The 24,167-nt window shown below is 49.1% G+C and overlaps 1 protein-coding gene across 1 annotated transcript; it reads right to left on the bottom strand.

Moving 5' to 3' along the window:
• Window positions 1-446: 446 nt before the first annotated feature.
• Window positions 447-15,761, bottom strand: LOC119976602 (zinc-binding protein A33-like). Its single transcript, XM_038817209.1, has 6 exons — window positions 15,002-15,761; window positions 11,456-11,551; window positions 9,269-9,502; window positions 3,750-3,772; window positions 3,542-3,657; window positions 447-1,353 (listed from the first exon to the last, which is right to left on the bottom strand). Exons 1-6 carry the CDS (start codon window positions 15,374-15,376, stop codon window positions 764-766), a joined length of 1,434 nt encoding a protein of 477 aa, XP_038673137.1. The 5' UTR covers window positions 15,377-15,761; the 3' UTR covers window positions 447-763.
• Window positions 15,762-24,167: the final 8,406 nt, after the last annotated feature.

Here is a 24,167-nt window from a genome sequence, read left to right as displayed (position 1 = left end):
TGATATTCATACTATTTACAATTAGAGGGGGGATCTTATAGAAACATATAAAATTATGAAGGGAATAGATAGGATAGATGCGGGCAGGTTGTTTCCACTGGCGGGTGACAGCAGAACTAGGGGGCATGGTTTAGCTCACTCGGCTAAATCGCTGGCTTTTAAAGCAGGCCAGCAGCACGGTTCGATTCCCGTGCCAGCCTCCCCGGACAGGTGCCGGAATGTGGCGACTAGGGGCTTTTCACAGTAACTTCGTTGAAGTCTACTCGTGACAATAAGCGATTTTCATTTTTTCATTTCATTTCATAGCCTCAAAATAAGGGGAAGTAGATTTAGGACTGAGCTTAGTCTTCGCCCAAAGGGTTGTGAATCTATGGAATTCCTTGCCCAGTGAAGCAGTCGAGTCTCCTTCATTAAATGTTTTTAAGGTAAAGATAGTTTTTTGAAGAATAAAGGGATTAAGGGTTATGGTGTTCGGGCCGGAAAGTGGAGCCGAGTCCACAAAAGATCAGCCATGATCTCATTGAATGGCGGAGCAGGCTCGAGGGGCCAGATGGCCGACTCCTGCTCCGCATTCGTATTGGCATTTTCCCAGACTCGGTGGGTATTTATCGGTGATTCTTCGTGTTACTGAGCTGAAATCTATCGCGATTCTTGCACGCCTGTGAGGATCTCAAACTCAGCTGAGCGGGAATGGGTGGAGTAAATGCTTCCTGCTGCTCGTGAGAGGTTGGAGGTGCCGAGTCTGGGAATATTGTGCCTGGTCTCAGAAGCTGTTTTCTTTGGATAAATGAATTAAACCGTCATCCTCCTGGATTGTCAAGGTCTGGGGACAGATTTTCAGTGGGTCAGGATTTTTACCCTCTATATTAAAACATGGACTGAAGTAAGGGTAGAGTTTCTCAGTGAATATCCCAGTGAAAGTGTAGATATGGGAGTTGTTATCTGAGTTATAAAAGGAAACCATCCCTCCCTCATAATCCAGGCAGACTTGAATCTTTCTCGGCTCCACACTCAGATCTAAATTTTTCCATGGTTCATCGCAAGCCAAGTATTGATTTCCATCTCTCAGTGCCATTGCCCAGTATCCGTTATCTGGACTCAGGTAGATTTGGCCCTTCCTATTGATGGATTCCTTGGCCACACCCACGTTCCATTGAGTCACGTTCCCCACCTCCACCTCCCAGGAATGTTTCCCTGATGTAAATCCCTCCAGTCCCAAGACACAGGGACAGCGATCAAACCTCTCCGGATTGTCGGGAAGCTGCTCCCATTTCCCGGTGTTTCTCACGGTGCTCAGGTCCTCAGACAGGAGAAGGTAAAGATTGGCTGTATTAGGGTCGAACATCACTGGAGCTGGGAACAGGTGAACATGGATAAAGTGTTAGTCACTCTCACTGTAACTTTCACAGCCGGTTAGTGATTGGGAAAATCAGCAATGAACCAGAATTAGAAATTCATCCCCCGGGGTCCAGAGGAGGCTCACAAGAATGATCCCTGGAACGAAGAGCTTGTTGTATGAGGATCGGTTTGAGGACTCTGGGTCTGTACTCGTTGGAATTTAGAAGGATGAGGGGGGGTCTCATTGAAACTTACAGGATACTGCGAGGCCTGGATAGAGTGGACGTGGAGAAAGGATGTTTCCACTTGTAGGAAAAACTAGAACCAGAGGACACCATCTCAGACTAAAGGGACGATCCTTTAAAACAGAGATGAGGAATTTCTTCAGCCAGAGAGTGGTGAATCTGTGGAACTCTTTGCCGCAGAAGGCTGTGGAGGCCAAATCACTGAGTGTCTTTAAGACAGAGATAGATAGGTTCTTGATTAATAAGGGGATCAGGGGTTATGGGGAGAAGGCAGGAGAAAGGGGATGAGAAAAATATCAGCCATGATTGAATAGCGGAGCAGACTCGATGGGCCGAGTGGCCTAATTCTGCTCCTGTATCTCATGGTCTTATGGAAGAGTTTAAACAGCGCACAGGGGAAACAGGAAGACACTGTCCGAGGGAAGAATTTACCCGGAGACCACACCTTGCAGTGAAAATATAATAAATGGCCTCAAAACGTTACACATGGAGAACTGGCCCTTGTCAAACTGGAAAAATAAATGTCATCTTCCAGTTAGACACGGTATAGCCATCTGGGCTCAACATTAAGTTCAACAACCTTAGACTGTGAACTTTCTCCTCTGTCCCCTTTGCTAAACTTTGTGGCAATATAACTCCCTTCACCCACCCCCACCTCGCCTCACTCCACAGGGCAATCTGTTACTCGTTCTTTCGTTCGGCTTTCACTGACCTTTGTTCTCCTGTTAACACATTCCTCGATCTTACCTTTATGCCACTATCAGCACCTCCTTTAGTCTTTAATGCGATCATTAACACACCCTTTGCCTTGAGTCCATGACATTTGTCAATCTCTTCTTTAACTCTAACCTGTCCCTGACCTTCTATTCTGCTGCACCTCCTCCGGCACATTCTCGAACATTTGTTGCAAAAAGGCCACCGATTCTCTGCTTGGTGGGGGGCTTGCAGGCAGGCAGTGTGGAGCACCCGGTTCTAGCTGCCGATACGGGCGGAGAATTGCCGGGTCCGTGCAGCGGCCGTACCGTACACCATTGCGCCGGCAGCGTGAGGACCCAGCCTGCCAAATAGTGCTCTCCCCCCCCCCCCCTTTAGCCGACTCGCGCCCCCCCCCCCCAACAGTGCCCCCAGGCCCCGCCAAATGCCCTCTGCCCGCGGATCGGCTCTCCCCCGACTGTGGCGGCACCGGACCGAGTCCGCAGCCACCACACCGGGTTCCCGACAAGTGAAACCATGAGAGACCCACGCCGTCGGGAACTCGGCCAGTCGGGGGCCGAGCATCGGGGTGAGAGCCTCAGGCATCGTCCTGTGGCGTGCGGCGTACTCCTAGAGTGCGTGGCTTTGGAGGGGGCGGATCATGACGAAAGCACCGCCGCCCCCAATTTCGGCACGAACATTGATTCTCCAGCCGATTGGTGAGCGCGATTTTGGCGTCGGCGACGAGAGAATCCCGCCCACGGCAACACGGTAGCATGGTGGTTAGCATAAATGCTTCACAGCTCCAGGGTCCCAGGTTCGATTCCCGGCTGGGTCACTGTCTGTGCGGAGTCTGCACGTCCTCCCCGTGTGTGCGTGGGTTTCCTCCGGGTGCTCCGGTTTCCTCCCACAGTCCAAAGATGTGCGGGTTAGGTGGATTGGCCATGCTAAATTGCCCGTAGTGTCCTAAAAAAAGTAAAGGTTAGGGGGGGGGGGTTGTTGGGTTACAGGTATAGGGTGGATACGTGGGTTTGAGTAGGGTGGTCATTGCTCGGCACAACATTGAGGGCCGAAGGGCCTGTTCTGTGGTGTACTGTTCTATGATTTATGATTATGTCTGGTGTCCTTCAGAAGCCTGCCTGGTGTTCTAAGCCAACTGCACTGGGGGGAGGTCTAGCCTGATCACTAACTCAACCATCTTAAGAGACAACTTCTAGCATTGGAGAGAGCTGTTCAATAGCTGGGGTCAGGAAGCTCACACCCACCTGTATTAATCACCGTCAGCATCTTTTTCCACACTCTGTACTGCAGTGAGCCAATGTACTTCCCCACATTTATTAAAGAGTAAACCTCCTGTGGCTCTGGGAGAGTTCGCTTCAGTCTGAAACAGGAGGTAAAGGTCAGTGTTGGATCATTCCAGGCTGGCCGAGAAATATGTTAGAAATTAAAATCAAATCAAGGGGGTGATTTTACCTTCTCTGTAAATCCGGAAATTTCTGTGGAACAAGAACAATTATTACTGTTTGTGTTTGGAGATCATTTTATCACAAAAGGTAAAGTAACAGACTGGATTCCACAGAAAAGTACATTTTAAATATAGAAAGTTATTGGACTGTCCTCAGTGGACTGTGAGTTACTCCACAATATTGCATGCAGTTCCGGGCGCCATGCTTGAGGAAGGATGTGAGGGATTAGAGAGAGTACAGAAAGGATTCATGGGAATTATTCATGGGATGAGGAACTTTAGTTCTGAAGATCGATTGGAGAAGTTTGGGAGTGCTTTCCTTGGAGAGGAGAAGGTTGAGAAGAAATTTGACCGAGGGTTGGACAGAGTAGGAAAGGAGCAACTGTTCTGATTGGTGGAACTGATCAAGAACTTGAGGGCATAGATTTAAGGCAATGGCCATGAAAGCAGTGACCCCCCTGAAGAAAATTTATTTAATGCAGCGAGCGATTAGGGTCTGGCATGCACTCTTGGAGAATGTGATGCAGGCAGGTTCATAGCATCATAGAATAGAATCCCTACAGAGCAGAAAGTGGCCATTTGGCCCTTCGAGTCTGCACCGACACTTCGGATGAGGATTCTGCCCCTTCACACTCCCCCCCCCCCCCCCCCCCCCCCCCCCCCCCGCGAGAAATATCGTCACTCAGAGGGTGGCGAACCCACGGAATTGGAAGGCTGTGGAGATCGAGTCACTGAATATAATTTAAGAAGGAATTAGATAGATTTCCGGGGTTGAATTTTATCGCATTCTAACTAACTGTCAACTCAAATGGGAAAACGGTTTTCCGCCCACCAGTTCCACAACCAGCTTTTCCCGCCATATTTTCTGAAACTCTGTTAAAGAAATGTTGGAGGCGTGTCCCACATGTTAAGGAATGGGTTAGGAGACATTCCGAAGACACTGATATGTAAAGAGGTTGCAGGTGGCACCTGCTTGGTGTGGTGTGGTGATAGAGTTTTGTATGGAGTGTGTTGAAGGAAAATAAAGGAGAAACAGGTGATTAAGAGGGCAAATGGAATTTTGTCCTTCATTTCTAGAGGGATGGAGTTTAAGACTAGGGAGGTTATGCTGCAATTGTATAAGGTGTTAGTGAGGCCACACCTGGAGTATTGTGTTCAGTTTTGGTCTCCTTACCTGAGAAAGGATGTACTGGCGCTGGAGGGTGTGCAGAGGAGATTCACTAGGTTAATCCCAGAGCTGAAGGGGTTGGATTACGAGGAGAGGCTCAAAATAAGGGGAAGTAGATTTAGGACTGAGTTTAGGAGGAACCTCTTCACCCAAAGGGTTGTGAATCTATGGAATTCCTTGCCCAGTGAAGCAGTTGAGGCTCCTCCATTAAATGTTTTTAAGGTAAAGATGGATAGCTTTTTGAAGAATAAAGGGATTAAGGGTTCGGGCCGGAAAGTGGAGCTGAGTCCACAAAAGAGCAGCCATCCTCCTACGAGGTATACCACGAGTCCGGTGGTGGCGGCTACCCTCAAGATTTGGGGGCAGTGGAGGCGGCATAGGGGAGAAGTGGGGGGCTCGATGGAGGCTCCGTTGAGGGGGAACCATAGGTTCGTCCCCGGGAACATTGATGGGGGATTTCAGGGTTGGTACAGAGCGGGCATCAGACAGCTGAGGGACCTGTTTATTGATGGGAGGTTTGCGAGCCTGGGGGAGTTGGAGGAGAAATTTGGGCTCCCCCCGGGGAACATGTTGAGGTATCTGCAGGTAAAGGCATTTGCTAGGCGGCAGGTGGCGGGATTCCCTTCGCTTCCCGCGAGGGGGGTGAGCGACAGGGTGCTTTCGGGGGTCTGGGTCGGAGAGGGGAAGATATCTGATATCTACAAGGTTATGCAGGAGGCGGAGGAGGCGTCAGTAGAGGAGCTGAAAGCTAAGTGGGAGGGGGAACTGGGGGAACAGATCGAAGACGGGACATGGGCTGATGCCCTGGAGAGGGTTAATTCTTCCTCCTCGTGTGCGCGGCTTAGCCTCATCCAATTCAAGGTGCTGCACCGGGCCCACATGACTGGGACAAGGATGAGTAGGTTCTTTGGGGGTGAAGACAGGTGTGTCAGGTGCTCGGGGAGTCCAGCGAACCATGCCCATATGTTCTGGTCATGCCCGGCGCTGGAGGAGTTCTGGAAGGGGGTGGCGAGGACAGTGTCGAGGGTGGTGGGATCCAGGGTTAAGCCAGGATGGGGACTCGCGATTTTTGGGGTTGGGGTGGAGCCGGGAGTGCAGGAGGCGAAAGAGGCCGGTGTGCTGGCCTTTGCGTCCCTAGTAGCCCGGCAAAGGATCTTGCTACAATGGAAGGATGCGAGGCCCCCAAGCGTGGAGACCTGGATCAATGACATGGTGGGTTTTATTAAGCTAGAGAAGGTCAAATTCACCCTGAGAGGGTCGGTACAAGGGTTCTTTAGGCGGTGGCAACCTTTTCTCGACTTTCTGGCTCAACGATAGGGTACTGGGTCAGCAGCAGCAGCAACCCGGGGAGAAGGGGGGGGGGGGGGGGGGGGGGGGGCGGATGATGACTATGTTTGTTTATTTAATTTAAATTTATTTTGAAGTCCTTTTGTTGTTCATTGGGGTTGGGGGGTGGGGGATGGGATACATGCGGCGATACGGTCTGGGGGTGGTACAGTTATTATGGGTTATTTTGTTGCATTTCATTGTTTGTCGTTATGTTTTATATTTTCTGTAAAAAATTCCAATAAAAATTATATTTAAAAAAAAAAGATCAGCCATGATCTCAATGAATGGCGGAGCAGGCTCGAGGGGCCAGGTGGACGGCTCCTGCTCCCATGTTCTTATGTAAAGGAGCAGAACTCTTGACTCTGAACAGCAGCCAAAAGCTGAGCCCACAATGACACGGTGGCGAGGCGGACTCTGACTGGGCCGAGCCGAACAGGAGCCTTGGCTTTCAGGGCACACCGACCTGAAAAGAAAAAGAAGGAATCCCCCTCGGACATGGAGAACCTCCCTCCCAGGGACTTTCCCCACTTCCCGCCACCCACAGACACAGGGATACACCCCCCCCCCCCCACAGACCTCCCCAACAGAAGTCCCCCCCCCTCCCTGGCAGTGCCCGGGAACTGCCCCCAAGTCCCTCAATAATCCTATATGTTTCAATGTGATCCCACTGCACAACACAACTCACAGATCGACAATTCAATAATCTTAAATAATGTCAGATTAGAATGATTCATTCATTTAAATTCAGTATCTTTAATGTTTTCCCTCTCACTGACTGGCGAGAGGTACAGCAGCAATATTTGTCTTCGCCACAGGCACTAATTTTAGAGGACAAAGCCTCACTCACACTTCTGGCATTTCATCAACTGATGTACGTAGAGGTTAATGTGCACTTTCTTACACTGTGTGAATATGTGTATTCAGATCACATGCCTAACAATGGTGTCCGATACTGTGAAGAGCTGGCCAGTGTGGCACCGGCTAGAGAAGGAACCAATCGTGAACTGCTGTGTACATATTCTCGTGAATAAAGTTACTTCCTGTTTGACTCTCCAAACTCGTGCTGGATTCTTTGTGGCCCTCGCAAAAGATACTCATTTCTTGAATTCATTCTCAGGCTTGTGGGCGTGACAAGCAAGGCCGTTGTTTACTGCCCATCCCTAACTACCCTTGAGAAGTTAGTGATCACCGCTGCCTTGGTACATCCCAGTGGCTTGCTGGACCATTCAGAGGGCAGTTAAGATTCAATCACATGTTGCGGGTGTGGGGTCACATGTATGCCCGACCGGGTAAGGATGCCGGATTTCTGTGGGTTTTTAATTTTGTTAATTTAGGGTATTTGGCCAACTCTTTCTTTTCTAAATAAGGGGCAATTTAGTGTGGTCGCCCCTTCGCTTACGTAGAAGCCAGCTATTTTCTATAGGTAAAATGATAGGTGAAAGAAAGCTATTTAGCATTAAGCCCCTAGTCTGTTAAATATCCATTTTAAAACTCACTAATAACCTCAGGTCATTTCAAAACACATATTCAGCATGGCACAGCATAATTCATTTCAAGACAGTACAACGTTAAGATACACAATTTAACAGAAACACAAAAGCCATGATAAAACAAACACTTTTCACTCAGCTAACAAATACATTCGCAAGATAAAGTGACCAAGGACAGGGCAGGCTCCACGGCAACGGCACGGTAACCTAAAGGTGCTATTGTCCGCAGTAAGAATCCGGTTCAAGCAGCTTGCCATAAGGAAGTCGAATCGCATTCCATAGCTCATACAAGAATACATTTAAGTTGCATATTAAATGACAGACAGCTAAAACGTCGAATCAAACTTATTTGATTCTAACCCAAACCAATTAAGATTACATCGGGGTATAGCTAGATGGCTAAAGACTGATATGATTTAGCATAACCGTGATAGTGCGTACGGCCATATTCCATTCGTGAATCATCTACACTTTGATCTAACTTACTCGCTGTCTCTCTATCTTTCAGACTTTCACTTTCACCTATGTTACCTATCAGGCGTATTAGAAAATAGCTGGCTTCTACATCTTCCGATCTCCCCCTTCCCCGCCTTTTCTTCATGTTTTCTGCCACGTCTGCCTTGTGGGTGGGTGTGTGGTCTTCCGACCCCCTCCCTCTGTGCTATTCCCTTCATTGCCCTCAGGTTCCCTCCTCTCTTCCTCCCCCTGGGTCGTGTATTCCTGTCAGTTTTCTTCTAATTTTTCTACCCCGAGCGAACAATGAGGATATCTTGGAGGTGGGGGTGGGGATGGGGGGGGGGGAGAGGAAGCGGTGGGGGTTGGGAAGAGGAAGCGGTGGGGGTTGGGAAGAGAATAGGGCACCAAGACAGATGGTGACAAAATGTAAATAGAGACAAAAGAATCTCATATCCTGTACAATAACGAACGCAAAATGCAACTGTATATAAAATGCCAATAAATATATATTTTTTTTAAAAGCGTGGTTGATTCACCTACCCTGTACATCTTTGGGTCGTGGGGGTGAGACCCACGCAGACACAGGGAGAATGTGCAAACTCCACACGGGCAGTGACCAGGGGCTGGATTTGAACCCAGGTCTTCAGCTGTGTGAAGCAGCAGTGCCAACCACTGTGCCACCCTGCCGCACTGGGTTATTTATGACCAAATCTCACAGATGATTGGTATCGTTTTCATTTTTTTTAATTTTTTTTTTTATAAATTTAGATTACCCAATTATTTTTTCCAATTAAGGGGCAATTTAGCGTGGCCAATCCACCTACTCTGCACATTTTTGGGTTGTGGGGGCGAAACCCACGCAGACACGGGGAGAATGTGCAAACTCCACACAGACAGTGACCCAGAGCCGGGATCGAACCTGGGACCTCAGCGCCGTGAGGCGGTTGCGCTAACCACGAGGCCACCGTGCTGCCCTTGGTATCGTTTTCATTATTGACTTCTCCATTCTCGCTTTTATAGGCATTCTGTGAACAATCTCAAATTCAATTTCAAACAGGCAAAGAAAAGGAAAATCATTATTTACCGTTAAAAACTTGATGTTGTCCTGTTCCCTCAGCTCTTGTTCAATATCCTGAACAGTGACTGAAAGCGATGAGATTTCCTCCGTTATCTTCTCAATCCTCTCCTTCATCTCCTGACTCTTTTTCTCTTTCTCCAGTTTCAGATCTTCCAACACAATCCTCTCTTCCTCACGGAGAAACTGGTGAAGCTTTTCAAATTCGGCTTTGATCTGTTTCTCCAGCTTTACACTTTGGTCCTTTGGGAAATATCAGCGAGATTGGAGGGTCAAATCAAATGGAAATTTTTTGAAGATTCTGCATACATTCTCCAATAATGGGGCTACGTCCTCAGCGCCAGCGTCAAAGCGCGGGCGTTTCACTCTGGTTTTTCCTTAAGAAAGTCCTGAGTGATTCTCCAATTTACAGGGAACGAGCAGGGCCCTGGAGGGCTTCTCGCAGCTCTGGCTGCGGATAGACGGGCCCTGAACCTCCGGTTAGGAGTCCGCGCATGCGCACCCTGTGACATGGCGGACACAGCCGCGGAGCGGCGCCCGGAATGTAGGTCCCCCCCGAGATCGCGCACGCCCGCGGACTGGTGCCGCCCGTCTGTGAAGTCTGCCCCGGTGAAGGATCCACCGCCCACCCCCACTAGGGGGGGGGGGGGGGCGCGGACTGAGTCCGCAGCAGCCACCGGCCATTCCTGACAGGCAAAAGCGGTTAGAACCACGCAGTCGGGAACTCGGCCAGTTATCCTCGGAGAATTGCCGCGGGGGCCTCTGTCAATGGCCGCCTACCCGCGTCGCGTAGACCGCGCGTGGGCGATTCGCGGCAATTCTCCAGGGACCGGAGTATCGTGGGAGCGGCATTGTGCCGGATTTCGGAGTCAATGCCCATTCTCCGCCCCCGCGCCAATCGCGATTTCGGCGCCAGATTGGATTGGATTGGATTTGTTTATTGTCACGTGTACCGAGGTACAGTGAAAAGTATTTTTCTGCAAGCAGCTCAACAGATCATTCAGTACATGGGATGAAAAGGGAATTAAACAGAATTCAAGAAAATACATGAGAATGAGGCTCTGGGAATCCCGTCCCAGGTGTTTCTGGTTTAATTTGCAGAATGTGGGTATCGCTGGCTAGGCCAGCATTTGTTGCCCATCCCTAATTGCCCCTTGAGACAGTGGCGGTGAGCTGCTTTCTTGAACCGTTGCAGTACCTCTGATATAGGTAAACCCACCATGCTGTTAGGGAGGGAGTTTCAGGATTTTGACCCGGCGATACTGAAGGAACGGCCGATATATTTCCCAGTCAGGATGGGGAGTGACTTGGAGGCCAACTTCCAGGTGGGGGGGGTGATCCCAGGTATCTGCTGCCCTTGAAATTCCAGATGATAGATTCCGGGGGTCTGGAAAGGACTGTCTCCGGAGCTTTGTTTCCTGCATTGCACCTTGTAAATGGTGCACACCGCTACTACTGTCTGTCGGTGGGGAGGGAGTGAATGTTTGTGGAAGGGTCGCCAATCAATTGGGCTGCTTTGTCCTGGATGGTGTGGAGCTTCTTCAGTGTTGGAGCTGAGCTCATCCAGGCAAGTGGAGAGTTTTCCATCACACTCTTGACTTGTGCCTTGTAGATGGTGGACAGGCTTTGGCGGGGGTCAGGAGGTGAGTGACTCGCCGCAGGATTCCCAGCCTCTGTCCTGCTCTTTTAGCCACAGTATTTGTATGGCCAGTCATGTTGAGTTTCTGGTCAATGGTAACTCCCCCAGGATGTTGATTGTGAGGGATTCAGCGATGGTAATGTCAGACGCAGACACGGGGAGAAGAAGGTGCAGACTCCGCACAGACAGTAACCCAAGCCGGGAATCGAACCTGGGAATCCGGAGCTGTGAAGCAACTGTGCTAGCCACTGTGCTACCGTGCTGCCCATGGCTATCGTGTATTGAGTTTTAGACTCTCCTTCAGTGGAAATATTTCCTCTATGTCTCCCCTTCATATTATTTGATAGCTTAAAAATCCTCGAGCAAATCATCATTCTGCCTTCGCCTTTCTGGAGAAAAGAACCACAGCTTGTTCAACCTTTCCCTATAGGTGTAACATGGTGTTAACCATGTCTCCACTGCCTTTTTATCCCTTTTATTAAGTGGCGACCAGAATGCCACGCAGCGCAATTCTGCGAGTATGTGCAAAATGTAGAGCAAATTAACATCGAAGGTACCTGAATGTGGGTTAATGCTTTCTCATGTTCACTTCTTACAGTGTTCCATTCCTCTGTCTTGTCCTGGACAGGCTTCAGTACGGTTCGCAGTTCCTCCTGAACATAAATCAGTAATTGTCATAAATAAATATTCAGCAGATTCTCAGGATAAATTTCAGCTTACTGTCCTGTGTAAAACTGCCCGGCTCTGCCTGAGCTTCTAATTACATTGAAATGTCCAATGTTTCATTTGCAATATGCTTCGGTTTTTATTATTTTAAGCTGATTTTTCTTTAAATTTGTTCATAGGATGGGGGCAACGCTGGCTGGGCCAGCATTTACTTACCTTCCAACAGCAGAGTCAGCCAGTCCTGCCAGGGACGCCTCTATTCAGGCAGAAAATAAATACAATAAGAGGCTCAAGGCCTCCAATGACCTTCCGGGGGCCGAGACAGCCGGACCTGCGGGGAACATCTCTACCTAGGCCGAGGATAAATACAGCGCGAGGCTCGGGGCCTTCACTGACCTTCCGGGGGCCGAGACAGCCGGACCTGCGGGGGACACCTCTGCCTAGGCCGAGGATAAATACAGCGCGAGGCTCGGGGCCTTCACTGACCTTCCGGGGGCCGAGACAGTCGGACCTGCGGGGAACACCTCTACCTAGGCAGAGGATAAATACAGTGCGAGGCTCGGGGCCTTCACTGACCTTCCGGGGGCAGAGACAGTCGGACCTGTGGGGGACACCTCTACCTAGGCCGAGGATAAATACAGCACGAGGCTCGGGGCCTTCACTGACCTTCCGGGGGCCGAGACAGCCGGACCTGTGGGGGACACCTCTACCTAGGCAGAGGATAAATACAGTGCGAGGCTCGGGGCCTTCACTGACCTTCCGGGGGCAGAGACAGCCGGACCTGTGGGGGACACCTCTACCTAGGCAGAGGATAAATACAGCACAAGGCTCGGGGCCTTCACTGACCTTCCGGGGGCCGAGACAGTCGCACCTGCTCCTCGGGCGGCGGACTGAGTTTGAAAATGAAGTGGTCATTACAGGAAAGCGGTAAATTAATTGATTGGTAAGTAACTGCTCATTTGAATTACCTACTCTAAGTTGCTTACAGATCAGAGGTAAAAACGAGAAATAGTTTGCAGATGAAAAATCAAAAATTTTAAATCGAGAATTTAAAAAAAAAATTAAAAATAAATTAAATTAAATGGAGATGCAGGGCTTGGCAAGGTATTGTACCAGCATGATGTGGGAGCTGCTAGATCCCTTTGTGGTTCCCGGTGACCACACCTGGAAGTGATGGTTGCCTGAGGAACATCGGCTCAGAGTTCCGAGCTGGACACTCATTGGGCGGGACCGGACTGGCGGCCAATTGTGAGCCGCCCCTGTCGCCGGAAAATACACCTCCGGAACGCTGGGAAATATGTCTGGGCACCGTACGTAAAGGATAGGCCACCCGACCTTATGGGGGGGGGGGGGGGGGGGGGGGGGGTCATTGGGTGGCAGACTTCAGGAGAGGGTTCCTGATGGAGGCGCCCCTTCCCAGCCCGGATCCAACTCTGTTAATTTCGGCCTTCTCAAACGTGAGCTCAATCCTCCCATCAGCCTAAAAACTGGGTGGGAAACAGCCCCTTAAATGGCCAATAACTATACAGTTGTTCTCTCTGCCTTTCCTTCTGAAATCTTGGCCGGAATTTCCAGCCGTTGCGATTCACTATTCCCACCGGCATCGCACCTCCCGGTGACTTTCCCGGTGACTTGCCGTTGGTTCAATGGGAAATCCTATTGACAAGTGGGGGCAGTATAAAACCCCTCTGCCAGCGAACAGCCGAAAAACACGCGCCTTTTTAAAATGTGTTCTTGGGATGTGGCCGTTGCTCACATTTGCTGCCCATCCCTAATTGCCCTTGAACTGAGTGGCTTGCTTGGCAATTTCAGATAGGGGGCAGTTAAGAGTCAACCGCATCGCTGCGTAGATCTGGAGTCACATGTAGGCCAGACCAGGGAAGGACATCAGGGTTTTTACAGCAATCAGCAATGGTCATCATCAGACCTTTAATTCCAGATTTTTATTGAATCTGCCCTGGGTGGGATTTGAACTCAGGTCCCCAGAGCATTTCCCTGGGTTTCTGGATTACTAATCCAGTGACAATACCACTACACCACCCCCTCCCCGTATGGGGAGTCGAAGAATCCCACCCCTTACTACCATCTCCCTCCGTTAGAAGTGCAGTTACATTACTGGACTAATAATCCAGAGAAATCCAGTTCATATCGCATCAAGGCAGTTTGAGACTTTTATACAGTTTAAAAAGGTGGGACGAAAATTAAATGTGACCATCAAGCTTTTGGATTGAACTATGGCCCTTTCCCAATGACTGATGACCTTTCACTGCCCTTTGAACTGAGCCACTCAGTTGTATGAAAAACACTGAAGGACGAAGGCTGAAGTGATTTATCAAGGCCCATTGCCATCTCCTCTGGATGTTTTGGGACGGACAATGGATGGTGCCTTGTGAAAGCAGAGTGATTATATTCCTGGAACCCAGTAATCCAGAGGCTTGGATAAATGGTCCTGAGTTCTAATCTCACCGCGACAGCTGGGGAGTTTCAATTCACCAAATTAAACAATTCTGGCATAAAACCTAAATCAGTATTAAGGGCCAATAATACCACATTGACCTAAAACTTCCCTTGGCTCGCTAATTAATCTAGGGACGTAAAGCTTCCATCCTTACCTGGCCTGTATGTGACTCCAGACCCACAATCCTGTGGTTGACTCTGAACTACCCTCAGAAATGGTCGAGCAAGACACTCAAAAAAGTAAAAGAATATTAAGCCAGACCCACTGGACACAACACAGTCCCAATAATTTTAGTCAAACGTGCAAATTCCTCACGTTAACATGGCTTTGTGGCAAAGATGAGAAAGCTGTCCCACCGACTAGAATCATGGAATTTACAGTGCAGAAGGAGGCCACTCGGCCCATCGAGTCTGCACCGGCTCTTGGGAAGAGCACCCTACTTAAGCCCACGCCTCCACCCTATCCCCGTAACCCAGCAACCCCCATCTAACCTAAGGGGCAATTTAGCACGGCCAATCCACCTAACCTGCACGTCTTTGGATTGTGGGAGGAAACCGGAGCGCCCGGAGGAAACCCACGCAGACACGGGGAGAACGTGCAGACTCACGTGAGTCACAGTGACCCAAGCCAGGAGTCGAACCTGGGACCCTGGAGCTGTGAAGCACTTGTGCTAACCACTGTGGTACCCACGGACTAGTCCACTAACAGCCTGAGATAGTCATGGAATCAGTCCTTCCAACCGTATGTCCCAGACTCCTCCATCATCGTCTCTGGGCATGTCCTGTCACACCGTGAGGTCAGACACAGCAGAGGTAGCAGTGATTTCCCAGTAAATCTGCCTCCGCAGAGCTGTTATCGAAGAAAATAATAGTGCTAAAAATTCTAAAATAAAAAGAAAATAATAAATGGTGAGAGAATATTTCCGGTTAAGGATTCCGGTATCCGTTTCTGTATTTTATTTTACACAATATCTCCTCACCTTAAACTCTTCGGCAGCTTCTTCCACTGGCAGCAACTCGTGGGTTTGATGAGCTTTCGAAATCTGACACACCAGGCAGATGGGCTGATTGTCAGTTTTGCAAAAAACCTTCAGCTTCTCCTTGTGACGGCCGCATTCCTGCTGAATTTGATCACCTTTGTCACTTTTTACAAATGCCTCCACGATGTTGGAGAGGGTGCGGTTGTGCCTCAATGTCCTGGCGGGCGACTCCTTTCTACAGACAGGACAGGAGTCGGTGTCAGCTTCCTCCCAGTACTGGGTTATACAGGATCGACAGAAGCTGTGATCACAGCCGATTAAGACAGGATCTTTATACAGATCATGGCACACAGCACAGGAAAGATCATCTTCCATCGCGAGTCGCCTGTGCTCCCAGTAAACTGGAGTCCAACACAAAGTGATATAGTCTCTGTTTCAGTTCCTCATTCCAGAAGCGACATAGTAAACCACAGCCCAGAGAAATGATTGTCGATAAACAAGATGGGCTCACAAACCTTGTTCAGCGAACGTGTCACCACCATGACTATTTCTCCGATTCTGTCAAAATGGACCAGTGTTGACATTATTCTCATGGAGGACAAAGATTTGAAAAAGTCACTCGAGATAGAATTTACTGAAACTGTTCTCCTGCAGGTATTTAATTCCAGCCAGTGGGAATGTAAGAGAAGGAAATGATTTCTGTATAAATACAGTCATAGGTTTATTTAACTCTGAAGCCTGTTTGAAAATAATAAGATCCAATTATACAGAGACCTTGTTGCATGTTACGACAGGCAGGATCAAATTATACATTCCATTCCAGGCAAACTGCTAGGTGTTCCTTGTCCTCCAGGCAGACTGATCAGTAAATTAGTCGCACCCATTTATTTGGTGCAAATAAACGCTGCCCCAGGTTTTGCCGAGCAGAAATTCCACATCCCGTTCCACCCATGTGTGTCAGACTTGGCGAAAGGTTGTCCGGGGGGGGGGCAGGCAGGAATGTGGGATTCAGGTTACAATCGGATCGGATCTGATCTCGTTGAGTGGGGGAGCAAGCTCGAGGGGCCGAGCGGCCACCTTCTGCTCCTAATTCATGTGATCGCACGAGAGATTAGTCAGCGAGACTGGCATCTTAAAATTAGACCCGATGTTGACATTAATTCGACCAACTATTTTTAAAAGTACGCTCGCCACTCCTGTCTGGAAATCTATTGTGCGGGAACGCCGTTTGTCTGGCAAATTGTTTGAGCCCATCCAGGCAAATATACCAGCGCCACTTCAGTACTTTGGGATCAGAAAAATGGAAAATAAATAAAACCAAATTTTACGAGGTCCAGGGCCAGCAGAACAAGGTCACAAAGTCAGAGGTCTAGAGCATGTCAATTGCATCAGCATTGACTCATTGCAAAGCCAGTGACATCTGCGCTGACTCAACCGCGTTTACCGGATTAATTACGCCATATACCGGAATAGCTTCTGTGTGGTAAACTAGTCACCACATCCGGTGCATCCATACCTCTCCTACAGGGACACCTGCAAGTAAGATATTAATATGGCGGACATTGACAGTGCCAACTGGGAAGCAGTTGGCGATGGCTGTGACCTCTGGAGGCTGACATTTGACGTGATCAGACAGAGAAAGCTCAGGCGACTGAGAAGAGGGTCCAGAGGAAGCAGAGGTCAGAGCGTTGAGCACCTTCTCAGCCCCACTGTCTTCCTCTGCAGAAAAGGTAGCAGAGACTGGGCCTTATCAGAGCGAGGCTCCACAGACACACTAGACGATGTTTAGAGTTGGCCAGCCCAGCACAAACGCTGTAAGATCCTACAAGAGGGATGGCTGCCACTAATTCTCCAGGTAAATATTCATGCCTCCAATGTTCTCTGGTTCACACATTTGTGGTGAGGCATTGTAAAGTTGTTCTATAGTCCAGAAAACCAACATTCCTGGTTGGAAAGGTTAGGGTGTGCTGACGGACTTTCGAAACCGTGACATTGTGAAAGGGCATCTCCCAGAATGCCTCAATGCGCCCCCGAATGCTGACACGGTGAAGCAAGCCATTCTCTTTGTGCCCTGCCATGGCCGTCAATCAGAGAAAGACCTGGGGGCTGGATTCGTCGGACCCCCAGCCGTGTGTTTCTCGTGCTGGCACCGGGATTCTCTGCTCCTGACGCTGTCAATGGGATTTCTCATTGAAGACACCCCACGTCACCAGGAAACCCACAACCGGGATGCATGCTGGTGGGAACAGAATCCCAACAGCCGGAGAATTCCGGCCCTCCTCGTTCCAGTTCCTGAATATGGTAAATTACCCACTAAATTCCAATCCAAAGGAAAGAATTCTCCGACCGCTGCAATTCACTTTTCCTGCCGGCAACACACCCACCAGCCCACGGCATTCCTGGTGACGTGGGGTGGATTCAATGGGAAATCCCATTGTTTTTTTAAAAAATAATTTTTATAGGGTATTTGCAAGTTTTTATAATAATAACAACAGCGACATAAACATGGTGCAATAAATATTTCCACCCCCATCCCAATCTTCACACCCCCCCCCCCCCCCCCCCCCCCAACCATAAAACTTCTGCATCTGCTGACATTTTAATTTTCCCCGAGAAAGTCGACGAACGGCTGCCACCTCCGGGTGAACCTGACCATTGACCCTCTAAAGGCGAGCTTTATTTTCTCGAGACTGAGAAACCCAGCCATGTCACTAACCCAGGTCTCTACACTCGGGGGCTTCGAGTCCCTCCACATTAACAAAATCCATCTCCGGGCTACCAGGGAGGCAAAGGCCAAGACGTCGGCCTCTTTCGCCCCCTGAACTACTGTCTCTTCCGACACTCCAAAGATCGCTACCTCCGGACTCGGCACCACCCATGTTTTTAGTACCGTGGACATTGCCTTAGCGAAACCCTGCCAAAACCCTCTAAGCTTCGGGCATGCCCAAAACATGTGGACATGATTTGCTGGGCTTCCCGCGCACCTCGCACACCTATCCTCTACCCCGAAAAACGTACTCATCCTAGCCGCTGTCATGTGTGCCCGGTGGGCTACCTTGAACTGTGTCAGGCTGAGCCTGGCACATGATGAGGATGTATTAACCCTGCTTAGGGCATCTGACCAATGACTCGCCTCTATCTCCCCTCCTAGCTCGTCCTCCCACTTGCCCTTAAGCTCCTCCACCGGAGTTTCCTCCGCCTCCGAAAGCTCCTGGTAAATATCCGATACCTTCCCCTCTCCCACCCAGGTACTGGAAACTACTCTATCCTGTATCCCCCATGGCGGCAGCAGCGGAAAGGCCGGCACCTGTTTTCTCAGGAAGTCTCACACCTGCAAATACCTAAACCCATTCCCTGCTGGCAATTCAAATTTATCCTCCAAGGCTTTCAAGCTGGGAAAGCTCCCATCTATAAATAGATTCCCCATCCTTCTAATTCCTGCCCTTTGCCATCTCCGGAACCCACCATCCAGCCTACCCGGAACAAACCGATGATTATTATAAATCGGGGTCCAAACCGATGCTCCCTCCAATCTCTTATATCTCCTCCATTGCCCCCAGATTCTCAGAGCCGCCACCATCACCGGACTTGTGGAGTATCGGGCCGGCCAGAACGGAAGAGGTGCCGTTATCAGTGCTCCCAAACTGGTATCTTCACATGACGCCGCCTCCATCCGCTCCCATGCCGACCCCTCCCTCACTACCCACTTCCTAATCATGGCTATATTAGCCGCCCAGTAGTAATTGCAGAAGTTCGGCAGCGCCAACCCACTCTCTCCCCGACTGCGCTCCAGCAACACTTTCTTCATTTGCGGGGTTTTACCCGCCCACACAAAGCCCAAAATAACCTTATTCACCCGCTTGAAAAAGGCCTTTGGGATGAAGATGGGAAGGCACTGAAAGACAAACAGAAATCTGGGGAGGACCGTCATTTTCACGGTCTGCACCCTCCCCGCCAGTGATAGCGGGAGCATGTCCCATCTCTTAAAGTCCCCTTCCATTTGTTCTACCAGCCGGGATAGGTTTAACTTGTGCAGTGCCTCCCATTCCCGGGCCACCTGGATTCCCAGGTATCGAAAGCTCTTCCCTACCATTCTAAGCAGCAGCTCTCCCAGTCTCTTCTCCTGTCCTCTTGCCTGGATCGCAAACATCTCGCTTTCCCTATGTTCAATTTATACCCCGAAAAATTACCAAATTCCACAAGGATCCACATAACTTCCCCCATCCCGTCCAACGGGTCTGAAATATACAAGAGCAGCTCCAGGGTCCCAGGTTCGATTCCGGTTTGGATCACTGTCTGTGTGGAGTCTGCACATCCTCCCCGTGACTGCGTGGGTTTCCTCCGGGTGCTCCGGTTTCCTCCCACAGTCCAAAGATGTGCAGGTTAGGTAGATTGGCCATGATAAATTGCCCTTAGTGTCCAAAATTGCCCTTAGTGTTGGGTGGGGTTACTGGGTTATGGGGATAGGATGGAGGTGTTGACCTTGGGTAGGGTGCTCTTTCCAAGAACCGGTGCAGACTCAATGGGCCGAATGGCCTCCTTCTGCACTGTAAATTCTATGATATCCGCGTAAAGCGAGACCCGGTGCTCCACCATCCCCCGAACCAGCCCTTTCCAAATCCTAGAGGCTCTTAACGCCATGGCCAATGGCTCTATGGCCAGAGCAAACAGTAACGGTGAGAGGGGGCACCCTTGCCTCGTCCCTCGGTGTAGTTTAAAGTACCCCAACCACAGCCGGTTTATACGCACACTCGTTACTGGTGCCTCATAGAGCAACGCCGGGAAATCCGGGATTATAGAACCTCGGCGCCAGCTCCGAGGAAAACACAGCTGGGGAACCGGAGAATCCGCCCATTTTCTTTCAGATGCTTTTTGCTGCTCTCCTCGATTGTTTTTGTGATCATTCAGGTACCAGAGTATCTGAATGACAATTGACAGTGCAAGTCAGGCTGATACTTATTTGTTCGAATAATATACCCATATTGTTCAATATTTTTGGCAACAACTGGAAGGCAAAAACAGCACCAACCAAAAGGCTATCTTTGACCACAAGCATCAGTGCACCAGGGCAATCAGGGGTGGTTGAAAGTGCCTCATTTTCCGATCTCACCCCCTGGAAACCTTTCTGGCACCCATCAGACTGAAGTGCGAATGAATCCTCACCGCTCAGTTGACCTTATTGGGCTGCATTCTTCCGCCCCAAGATCGCTACGGGTGAGTCGCCGACATGCGAGAAATCCATTGACCTCGGACGGGATTCTCCGGTCGCCGTGCGGACTCGGCCGGAGAATCCCGCCCATTGACGTTGGTGAGCCAACACTGAAGAAGCTCATGAACAACCAGGATCAAACAGTCAGTGTGACAGCCCACCCTGCCTGTGAATAGAATATTCACCCTCTGTGGAAGGGAAGTTAATGAGTTACCAATTTAGAAGCATGCTGGGCATATTGACTATATTTTAACACTGCTTTTGAGCGAAAATAAGCAGGTCAAGTAATGTAAACTAAATACTGCTTAGTATTTTGTACTCGGCCTTATTATGATAATAGGTTGTTCTTCCAAAGAACAACAAAATGCGCACTCGAATTGCTTTTAAACCAAGGGCAAAACATTCATATTTCCTCTTGCGTATGTTCCTAAGCTTTATCTCTTCAAAGTTGTTTATTTCACACTATAAATATAATGGTTTTCGACTGCATCCCTCAGAGTGCAGTGCACTGGTTTTTACGGCTGGGGCACTCTCTCTCCACAAGTATATTTGTGTTGGGCAGCACGGTGGCCTAGTGGTTAGCATAATCGCCTCACGGCGCTGAGGTCCCAGGTTCGATCCCGGCTCTGGGTCACTGTCCGTGTGGAGTTTGCACGTTCTCCCCGTGTCTGCGTGGGTTTCGCCCCCACAACCCAAAAATGTGCAGAGTAGGTGGATTGGCTGCGCTAAATTGCCCCTTAATTGGAAAAAATAATTGGCTAATCTAAAAAAAAAAATTAAAAAAAAAAAAAAAAGTATATTTGTGTCAATAAATTTCCTTAAATCGAACTTCGGGGAATTTGTCTTTATTATGATTTCCACGACACTCTCTTCATCAAGAGGGAATCAAAGGAAGCTTGCAAATTGCCATTGGCTTGATGCCTTTTACCTGAAATTAATTCAAAAGGGAAGTTCAGACTCAAACCTCGCCAACTCACATCTCGCAGCTATGAAAATCAGTAGGAGCAGGAGGAAGGGATGGGTTCAGGAAGACGAGTTGGCCTGACACGTGCTTCCCAAAGCATAGGGGAAGATTTTGCCCAATATAAGAAGCCCAAGGTTGCAAATGCTCTGTGGCAAAGATTCAGGCCAAAAACCGGAAAATAGGAAGTCAATTTGCTGGGGACTATTCCATGGTAGGGGAGGATTTGAGGTAATGGTAATGGCGCTGGACTGGGTAATCCAGTAACCTCTTGTGTCATGTGGAATTTTAAATTAGATCTGGAATATGAAACGATCATCGATTGTTGTAAAAAAACTATCTGGTTCGCTAATGTCCTTCAGGGAAGGAAATCTGCCGTCCTTAGCCGGTCTGGCCTACATGTGACTCCAGGTCCACAGCAATGTGGTTGACTCTTGAAAGGAAGTCAGGGATGGGCAAGATAAGAACATAAGAACTAGGAGCAGGAGTAGGCCATCTGGCCCCTCGAGCCTGCTCCTCCATTCAGTGAGATCATGGCTGATCTTTTGTGGACTCAACTCCACTTTCCGGCCCGAACACCATAACCCTTAATCCCTTTATTCTTCAAAAAACGATCTATCTTTATCTTAAAAACATTTAATGAAGGAGCCTCTACTGCTTCACTGGGCAAGGAATTCCATAGATTCACAACCCTTTGGGTGAAGAAGTTCCTCCTAAACTCAGTCCTAAGAACAAATGCTGTTTTTTTTTCTCGCAACACCCACAACCCAAGAATGAATAAAATTGATTTATTATTCACGAAGATCACAGTGAACAGTTCGAAGCCCAATTCATAACTTTTCACTGGTCAAATTACCCAGCTGACTGCACAGGATTCTTTCTGTGTTTCTAACAAATGATCAATGACGTGGTCGCAGCAAAGAGGAGTGATAGACCATACCAAAGAGGTTGTCAATGCGTGGGGTGTTTGATCAGTCCCTGCCCGTGCATAGGATATTGCAATGGGCAGGACATTAAACCTTTCCAACAGACAGGACCCGTGCAAAGTGCCAGATGCTACATCACTGCTGCTGCTCCGGCAGTTTCAACAACCAAACCGCTTGTCGAGACGTTTACACTCATTCTCAATGTTTGGAATTTAAAGTTTATTTTCCAAAGCGGTACAAATGTTTGCGCGACTAACACATTGCCAGGTTCGTGGTGGCAAAATAAATCACTGATTTCAAACCTCATCGATATTCTCGCTCAGGCAATTGCAGAAACGATACCAATTTGGGAAGTTGCATTTCTGCCCATTTCTAAACATTGGTCCCACTGACATTCAGAAGCACGCGCACAGGCACCGAAACATGTGTCCTGCTGAGATAGGTTATTGTGTCTCTCTCGATCCATCCATCCATTTAGAGACATCTTAACATCCTTCCATCATGGGCCACAGTTTCTTTTCTGAATGATTCCAGTTGTTCTATCTCCATTACTCTGTCAGGAGCTTCACTCCACATGCTGATGATTCAGTGGGGAACAGTTTCAAGCCTCCCATTGTTGGAGAGTGCGCGATGGCGACTGTAAAGTGGTGGGTAGCGACGCACCATCCCATTGCCGTGGCCGATGTGACGTATCCTCATGTTGATCACTGGGCATCCGTCACAGCCTCGACTTAGGTGGACAGCCCACTTAAAATACAAAAAAGGATTGTGTAGAATCATACAGAACAGGCCAGTCAGCCTCTCGTGCCTATATTAGCTGTGACAGGGTAATTAATTATGCTCACTCCCAGGGTGGCATGGTGGCACAGCGGTTAGCACTGCTGTCTCATGGCGCAGTGGTTAGCACTGCTGCCTCACAGCGCCGAGGACCTGGGTTCGATCCCGACTCTGGGTCACTGTCCGTGTGGAGTGTGCACATTCTCCCCGTGTCTGCGTGGGTCTCACCCCCACAACCCAAAGATGCGCAGGGTAGGTGAATTGGCCGCGCTAAATTGCCCCTTGATTGGAAAAGAAATTGGGTACTCTAAAATTATTTCAACAGCACTGTGAAAGAAAGCACTCCGACAGAGCACCTGCTTTTTCTCGGAAGCACTTCAGAGTTAATGGGCTACGAAGTGCTATAAAGAAGCAAAGCAACGCCCTCCTTTGACATAGCCTTCAGCTGTCAATCAAGAGACTCATGAAGATCAATCAGATGTGAAATTCAATACAAACAACCAAGCACAGAGGCATAAAAGATACTGCTACAGTGAAAGTACAGAGCCTATTGAAACTTCAAGGAGAGCAAAAGGAATGTAAACAAACAAGTCGAAAGAGAAAAATTCAAGGGGAGCGAAATGCTTCTTCAAAAAACAAACTGCAGGCCAGACCAGGTAAAGATGGCAGATTTCCTTCGCTAAACGGTGTTAGTGAACCAGCTGTACAACAACAAAAAAAAAGATTGTTTCCTGGTCACATTTAGTGAAATTAGGATTCAGTCCGCCAGATTTAATTAATTGAATTCACCTTCCCCAGGCCGTTTTGAATCCGTGTCCTCAGAGAATTGGCCTGGGCTGGTTTACTTCTAGTCCAGTGATATTACCACCATCTCCCCACAAATGTGCCGTTAGCTTAGCGGGTGGGAAGTATGGAAAATCTGGCAAAGAGCAGTTGCTCGCAAGGCCATGGAACATAGCAGAGAAGGATAGGTAGCCCCCAGCAGCTGTGTATCAACAGAGGACCCTAGACCGGGACTTTCCCCGTTACCCGGGTCCTGCCAAAGTCTGGCGTTTGGTTACATAAGAACATAAGAACTAGGAGCAGGAGTAGGCCATCTGGCCCCTCGAGCCTGCTCCGCCATTCACAGGCGTGCAAGAATCGCGATAGATTTCAGCTCAGTAACACGAAGAATCACCGATAAATACCCACCGAGTCTGGGAAAATGCCAATACGAATGCGGAGCAGGAGTCGGCCATCTGGCCCCTCGAGCCTGCTCCGCCATTCAATGAGATCATGGCTGATCTTTTGTGG

This window comes from Scyliorhinus canicula, chromosome 13, assembly GCF_902713615.1.
Source record: "Scyliorhinus canicula chromosome 13, sScyCan1.1, whole genome shotgun sequence".
Taxonomy (NCBI): domain Eukaryota; kingdom Metazoa; phylum Chordata; class Chondrichthyes; order Carcharhiniformes; family Scyliorhinidae; genus Scyliorhinus; species Scyliorhinus canicula.
This window is presented reverse-complemented; position numbering and strand designations above follow the sequence as displayed.

Coding starts and splice junctions, on each gene's coding strand:
- LOC119976602 (XM_038817209.1), bottom strand. CDS start 15,376: ATGGAAGATGATCTTTCCTGTGCTGTGTGCCATGATCTGTATAAAGAT. Junction 11,552..15,001: donor AAGCTGCCGAAGAGTTTAAG/GTGAGGAGATAT, acceptor ATTTATGTTCAG/GAGGAACTGCGAACCGTACT. Junction 3,773..9,268: donor ACAACATCAAGTTTTTAACG/GTAAATAATGAT, acceptor CTTGTTCCACAG/AAATTTCCGGATTTACAGAG.